Source organism: Eschrichtius robustus, chromosome 1 (genome assembly GCF_028021215.1).
Source record: "Eschrichtius robustus isolate mEscRob2 chromosome 1, mEscRob2.pri, whole genome shotgun sequence".
Taxonomy (NCBI): Eukaryota; Metazoa; Chordata; class Mammalia; order Artiodactyla; family Eschrichtiidae; genus Eschrichtius; species Eschrichtius robustus.
In genome coordinates, this window is record NC_090824.1 from 47,781,103 (window position 1) to 47,789,325 (window position 8,223).

At 39.0% G+C, this 8,223-nt stretch overlaps 1 protein-coding gene across 2 annotated transcripts in view; it reads left to right on the forward strand.

The window, feature by feature from the left end:
* ERO1A (endoplasmic reticulum oxidoreductase 1 alpha) overlaps nucleotides 1-3,524 on the forward strand; it is a 44,112-nt gene extending 40,588 nt beyond the window's left edge. For both annotated transcript variants that reach the window (XM_068545414.1, XM_068545415.1), the window contains one exon: nucleotides 383-3,524. In XM_068545414.1, coding sequence (XP_068401515.1) covers nucleotides 383-443 — 61 coding nt within the window. In that variant the 3' untranslated portion in view covers nucleotides 444-3,524. The remainder of the gene's footprint in view (nucleotides 1-382) is intronic.
* Nucleotides 3,525-8,223: the final 4,699 nt, after the last annotated feature.

Consider the following 8,223-nt stretch of genomic DNA (forward strand, 5'->3'; position numbering starts at 1 on the left):
AGATAGCTAGTGGGAAGCAGCCGCATAGCACAGGGAGATCAGCTCGGTGCTTTGTGACCACCTAGAGGGGTGGGATAGGGAGGGTGGGAGGGAGATGCGAGAGGGAGGGGATATGGGGATGTATGTATATGTATAGCTGATTCACTTTGTTAAACACCAGAAACGAACACAACATTGTAGAGCAATTATACTCCAATAAAGATGTTAAAAAAAAAAAAAAAGAACTGAAGTGCATCAAAATAGATTAAATGGTTTATGCACCTTTACATTTGCTGAAATAAATTACTTAAATTTGTTTCTGTGTTCTGAAAATGCAAAGTGAATAACTTATAGAGAAAAGTTATCTAAAATAGTTTCTACGTGAAATTGTTTTTGGTTACAGAATTTCAACAAGTGTGAAAGAATTAGAAAACTTCAGGAACTTGTTACAAAATATTCATTAAAGAAAACAAGTTGAAATGTGCCTGTTTTTGGACAACGGAGGCCAAAGAATGGAATTTCGTTCAAAGGCATTAATAGCAATGACAGTCTTAAGCCAAACATTTTACATAAAGCTGCTTTTGTAAAAGGGAATTATATTGTTTTAAGTAAACAATTTTTAAAATTGTGTTAAGTCTATGTATAATATTATTGTGAGTAAAAGTAAAACTTTGATAATGTGGTACAACTTTTGAAGTTTAATATTAAGTAAAATCAGGATTATCAAATTCATATATGGTAACCCTAAGTAAATGATGTTTTAATAATTTTGTGTAAGAAGATGTAATATAAATAAAACTATGGCCAATGTGACAAGCATTTATAGGAAAATGCTAAGCAGGCTCATGATGACCCATTATTAACAGCCTAAAATTTTTCAACATTTAGGGTGACCAGATTTAGTAAATAAAAATACAGAATGCCTAGTTAAATTTGAATTTCAGATAAACAACAAATAGTTTTTTAATACAAGTATGTTCCATGCAATATTTGGGACAAACTTACACCAAAAAATTATTCCTCCTTTAAAATTCAAATTTAACTGGGAGTCCTGTGTTTTATCTGGCAACCCTACAATACATTGGTATGAAACCAGTTTTAGAATTATATTGCTAGTTTGATTGATTGGCTTATTTTGGTGTGTAGAAAGATACAATGATAACTCAAAGGCATAGGGGATTTCTAAACAGTGTGAAAAGTTGAATAGATTTATATATTTATTCTCATAATACTTTCCCTAATTCTGAATAAAATTTTGGGGAAACTTTATTATTTTTATATAATTTCAAATTACAGAAATGTTTCCAGGATAGTACAAAGAAGTCTTTTACCAGATTCCTTAATTGTTCATATTTGCTTTATCTCTTATGCTTTCTCTGTATACATACACACGTATACTATTTTTCCTCAGTCATTTGAAAGTCAGTTACAGGCATTGTGCCCTTTGAACCATGAACACTTCAGTGTGAATAATTTTTTAATGATTTTTTTCAGGAAAAAAAATCTGGAACTATATAATACTATAAGCCTTAGAATCAGGAATCATTTTGAGTTCCGATCTAAAATTCTTTTTGAGTTTTGTTACCCTTTTAATGCTCGATCTGTATAGTCATAAGGCATATAATTTTTGGTTTTTGTACATGGTGTTCATTTCTTTTTTCTCCTGAAAACTAAACTGTAATTTTTAGTGGTTTTCATTAAGGAAAGACCTTCAGTGATAAAAATATATGAAGGGGTTTAGGAATTTATATCACATGGTAATTATAGGGAAAAAAGAAACTGTATACCTCAAAGTCATGGGCCCTCTCTGTATGTCTTAGCAGGTATATCATGTTGAGATGTAACATTATTAATAAAGCAGGGTTTATTTATATAATGGCTTAGAAATGCCACTTTATACTACTGTATACTTTTTCTTCTCTATGTCCGTAAGGCCTGGTACAGTGTCAAACACATAGTAGGTGTCCAGTAAATATTCATTGAATGAATGTATGAAAATGTAGTCAGTATATTTAAATTAACAATCACAGAACTAAGTTTCACAATATATGTCCTATTTTCCTTTTCCCCCTCATTTGAATAGGGCAGGAGAAGAAAGATACTAACCTACTATTAAGTCATTATTCTTGGAGACTCAAAGGACTGTGAAGTGAGCGCCAAATATAAAAGTATAAGGACATTTGTAGTACTCTGAAAATATGGTAGATGGGTTTAAATGGTTATTTCGCCTGTATACCTCTCTAACTCTCATCTTATGCCCCTGCCCTTTTTTTTTTTTTTTTTCCTTAAACAGCTAATCTTTTTGAAAGAATATTCCTATCTTCACTTTGTCACCCTCCACTTGCTCCTTAACTGAAATTTGGCTTTTGGCTCAGTCGTTCTTAACAATATTGTCCTTTGAAGTCTAAAATCCCAATTCTAAATCCATGGTTTCGTTCACAAGCCAGTTCTTACTTGACCTTTTTTTCTGCATTAGACACTGTTGATAGCCCCTTCTTTAAAAAGCTTTTTTCCCCTGGGTTCCTTATATTTCACTCACTCCTGGGTGCCTCTTCAATTTATTCTTTAAAAGTTATTCCTCAGGCTTTCATTCCTGCTCTCTTCACCACCACCACTTCTCACTCTTGAGTCCTTCCAATTCAATGACCTCTAAATCCTTATCTTTACCCCAGACTTCTCAGTCCATCTGCCTTCTACACATCTTCAGTTGGTCATCCCATAGACACCTGTGTGTGTCTTAAAAAGTCATTCTCCCCCAAACCTACTCTTATGCCTGTGTTTCTTCCTTTGGTTAATTTTAGAACCATCATCATTTAAATTCTCTAGGCTCACTTCTCTCCTCCACTTCTCCCCTGTCCAGCGGATGTCTAATCTCTAAGGATTTTATCTCCATGTTTCTGATATATCACTGTCTTTCCATTTTCACTGCTCTTCCCTACATATGAACCTTTCTCCTTGTCCCAAGCCTGTTTCCTTTCTCCTTTCTTTCACCCCACAATGCTACCAAAGTGGGCTTTCTAGAAGCACTCTAACAACATTACTCCCTGCTTAACACACCTCAGAGATTTCATGAGGCTTTAGGAGGAAGCCAAACCCCTTTCCTTGGTGTACAAGCTTCTCTGATATGGGTCTTTCTGCTCCCCCGACCCCATGTTCTGCTAAAAACACACAGTTCTTCAGATGCAGCACAGTCAGGCCTCCACACCTTGGTACCTGCTATTCTCTTTCTATCAAGTGCCCTAGCCGTCCTTCCCCACCTGGAAAATGTCTGTGTATCCTTGCAGGCCCAGCATCAAGGAACACCTCTGTGAAACTGCCCTTGCTCCCTCCAAGGAGGATCATCTAACTTCCTCTTTTGTGTCATCACTGTAATTACAACCTACCTCTATTGTGTCACTTATTGTACTGTATTGTTTTTGTTTTTTAAAGTCTCCTTTACTAGAATGTGAGCTCCTTAAGGGCAGGAAAAGGAACTTTATCCATTTCTGCATCTCCACAGCATAGTTTTTGGCATATGAACACGTAATAAATGTTTGTTGAATAAATTGCTTTTAAAGTGACAACTTCATTATGTTAATGGTCATACCTTCACTCCACATATTCTTTACAGTAAGAGTCAGTAGACGCCCAAGGATTTGTGGATTTTAGGAGGGGTCAATAAAACTCAAACTGTACTCAAAATTTTGTGTGGTTTTGGCAAGTTATGTAAGGGGCCTATTATGGGAAAATGGTAAGAATTCTTCTTTCAGGGGAAAACATCACTGAAGAATTTCTTGAATAATCAAAGAAGAGCTGCCCAGAATTTTGGGCTAGATAAATTTATACCTGTTTAAGAATCTAAGGGGGAGAGAGACCTTCAAGATGGCAGAGGAGTAAGACGCGGAGATCACCTTCCTCCCCACAAATACATCAGAAATACATCTACATGTGGAAAAGCTCCTACAGAACACCTACTGAACGCTGGCAGAAGACCTCAGACCTCCCAAAAGGCAAGAAACTCCCCAAGTACCTGGGTAGGGCAAAAGAAAAAAGGAAAAACAGAGACAAAAGAATAGGGACGGTACCTGCACCTCTGGGAGGGAGCTGTGAAGGAGGGAAGGTTTCCACACACTAGGAAGCCCCTTCGCAGGCGGAGACGGCAGGTGGCGGAGGGGGGAAGCTTCGGAGCCACGGAGGAGAGCGCAGCCACAGGGGTGCGGAGGGCAAAGCGGAGAGATTCCCGCACAGAGGATAGGTGCCGACCAGCAGTCACCAGCTCGAGAGGCTTGTCTGCTCACCCGCCAGGATGGGAGGGTGATGAGGGATGAGCTGAGGCTCGGGCTTCAGAGGTCAGATTCCAGGGAGAGGACGGGTTGGCTGCATGAACACAGCCTGAAGGGGCGAGTGCACAACAGCTAGCCGGGAGGGAGTCCGCGAAAAGGTCTGGAGCTGCCGAAGAGACAAGAGACCATTGTTTCCGGGTGCGCAAGGAGAGTGGATTAAGAGCGCCACCTAAACGAGCTCCAGAGACGGGCGCGAGCTGCGGCTATCAGCGCGGACCCCAGAGACGGGCATGAAACGCTAAGGCTGCTGCTGCCGCCACCAAGAAGCCTGTGTGCAAGCACAGGTCACTCTCCACACCTCCGCTCCCGGGAGCCTGTGCAGCCCGCCACTGCCAGGGTCCCGTGATCCAGGGACAACTTCCCTGGGAGAACGCATGGCACGCCTCAGGCTGGTGCAACATCATGTTGGCCTCTGCCGCCACAGGCTCGCCCAGCACTCCGTACTCCTCCCTCCCCCCGGCCTGAGAGAGCCAGAGCCCCCTAATCAGCTGCTACTTTAACCCCGTCCTGTCTGGGTGAAGAACAGACGCCCTCAGGCGTGTAGGTCGCCAAATCCAAAGCTGAACCCCCGGAGCTGTGCGAACAAAGAAGAGAAAGGGAAATCTCTCCCAGCAGCCTCAGGAGCAGCGGATTAAATCTCCAGTCAACTTATGTACCCTGCATCTGTGGAATACCTGAATAGACAACGAATCATCCCAAATTGAGGAGGTGGACTTTGGGAGCAACTGTAGACTTGGGGTTTGCTTTCTGCATCTAATTTGTTCCTGGTTTTATGTTTACCTTAGTATTTAGAGTTATTATCATTGGTAGATTTGTTTATTAATTTGGTTGTTCTCTTCCTCCTTTTTTTATTAATATATAGATATATATATTTTTTTCCTTTTTCTCTTTTTGTGAGTCTGTATGTTTCTTTGTGTGATTTTGTCTGTATAGCTTTACTTTTACCATTTGTCCTAGGGTTCTGTCTGTCCTTTTTTTTTTTTTTTTTTTTAGTATACTTTTTAGCGCTTGTTAGTATACTTTTTAGTGCTTGTTTAGCAAGCTACAGTGCTGGACACCCTATGCCAAACAACTAGCAAGACAGGAACATAACCCCACCCGTTAGCAGAGAGGCTGCCTAAAATCATAATAAGGTCACAGACACAGACATAATAAGGTCAACCACACCACTGGACGTGGTCCTGCCCACCAGAAAGACAAAATCCAGCCTCATCCACTGGAACACAGGCACTAGTCCCTTCCATCAGGAAGCCTACACAACCCACTGAACCAACCTTAGCCACTGGGGGCAGACACCAAAAACAACAGCAACTACGAACCTGCAGCCTGTGAAAAAGAGACCCCAAACACAGTAAGTTAAGCAAAATGAGAAGACAAAGAAACACACAGAAGATGAAGGAGCAAGGTAAAAACCCACCATACCAAACAAATGAAGAGGAAACAGGCACTCTGCCTGAAAAAGAATTCAGAGCAATGATAGTAAAGATGATCCAAAATGTTGGAAATAGAATGGAAAAAAATACAAGAAACGTTTAACAAGGACCTAGAAGAACTAAAGAGCAAACAAACAGTGATGAACAACACAATAAATGAAATTAAAAATTCTCTAGAAGGGATCAATAGCAGAATAACTGAGGCAGAAGAACGGATAAGTGACCTGGACGATAAAATAGTGGAAATAACTACTGCAGAGCAGAATAAAGAAAAAAGAATGAAAAGAACTGAAGACAGTCTGAGAGACTTCTGGGACAACATTAAATGCACCAACATTTGAATTATAGGGGTCCCAGAAGAAGAAGAGAAAAAGAAAGGGACTGAGAAAATACTGAAGAGATTATAGTTGAAAACTTCCCTAATATGGCAAAAGGAAATAGTCAATCAAGTCCAGGAACACAGAGAGTCCCATACAGGATAAATCCAAGGAGAAACATGCCAAGACACATATTAATCAAGCTATCAAAAATTAAACACAAAGAAAAAACATTAAAAGCAGCAAGGGAAAAAACAACAAATAACATACAAGGGAATCCCCAGAAGGTTAACAGCTGATCTTCCAGAAGAAACTCTGCAAGCCAGAAGGGAGTGGCAGAACATATTTAAAGCGATGAAAGGGAAAAACCTACAACCAAGATTACTCTACCCAGCAAGGATCTCATTCACATTCGATGGAGAAATTAAAACCTTTACAGAGAAGCAAAAGCTAAGAGAATTCAGCACCACCAAACCAGCTTTACAACAAATGCTAAAGGAACTTCTCTAAGTGGGAAACACAAGAGAAGAAAATGACCTACAAAAACAAACCCAAAACAATTAAGAAAATGGTCATAGGAACATACATATCGATAATTACCTTAAGTGTAAATGGATTAAATGCTCCAACCAAAAGACACAGACTGGATGAATGTATACAAAAACAAGACCCGTATGTATGCTATCTACAAGAGACCCACTTCAGACCCAGGGACACATACAGACTGAAACTGAGGGGATGGAAAAAGATACTCCATGCAAATGGAAGTCAAAAGAAAGCAGGAGTAGCAATTCTCATATAAGACAAAATGGACTTTAAAATAAAGATTATTAGAAGAAACAAAGAAGGACACTACATACTGATCAAGGGATCAATCCAAGAAGAAGATATAACAATTGTAAATATTTATGCACCCAACATAGGAGCACCTCAATACATAAGGCAAATGCTAACAGCCATAAAAGGGGAAATCGACAGTAACACAATCGTAGTAGGGGACTTTAACACCCCACTTTCACGAATGGACATATCATCCAAAATGAAAATAAATAAGGAAACACAAGCTTTAAATGATACATTAAACAAGATGGACTTAATTGATATTTATAGGACCTTCCATCCAAAAACAACAGAATACACTTTCTTCTCAAGTGCTCATGGAACATTCTCCAGGATAGATCATATCTTGGGTCACAAATCAAGCCTTGGTAAATTTAAGAAAATTGAAATCATATCAAGTATCTTTTCCGACCAAAACGCTATGAGACTAGATATCAATTACAGGAAAAAATCTGTAAAAAATATAAACACATGGAGGCTAAACAATACACTACTAAATAACCAAGGGATCACTGAAGAAATCAAAGAGGAAATCAAAAAATACCTAGAAACAAATGACAATGAAAACACGATGACCAAAAACCTATGGGATGCAGCAAAAGCTGTTCTAAGAGGGAAGTTTATGGCAATACAATCCTACCTCAAGAAACAAGAAACATCTCAAATAAACAACCTAACCTTACACCTAAAGCAATTAGAGAAAGAAGAACAAAAAACCCCAAAGTTAGCAGAAGGAAAGAAATCATAAAGATCAGATCAGAAATAAATGAAAAAGAAATGAAGGAAACAATAGCAAAGATCAATACAACTAAAAGTTGGTTCTTTGAGAAGATAAACAAAACTGATAAACCATTAGCCAGACTCATCAAGAAGAAAAGGGAGAAGACTCAAATCAATAGAATTAGAAATGAAAAAGGAGAAGTAACAACTGACACTGCAGAAATACAAAGGATTATGGGAGATTACTACAAGCAACTATATGCCAATAAAATGTACCACCTGGAAGAAATGGACAAATTCTTAGAAAATCACAACTTTCTGAGACTGAACCAGGAAGAAACAGAAAATATAAACAGACCAATCACAAGCCCTGAAATTGAGACTGTGATTAAAAATCTTCCAACAAACAAAAGTCCAGGACCAGATGGCTTCACAGGCGAATTCTATCAAACATTCAGAGAAGAGCTAACACCTATCCTTCTCAAACTCTTCCAAAATATAGCAGAGGGAGGAACACTCCCCAACTCATTCTACGAGGCCACCATCACCCTGATACCAAAACCAGACAAAGATGTTACAAAAAAGAAAACTACAGACCAATATCACTGCCGA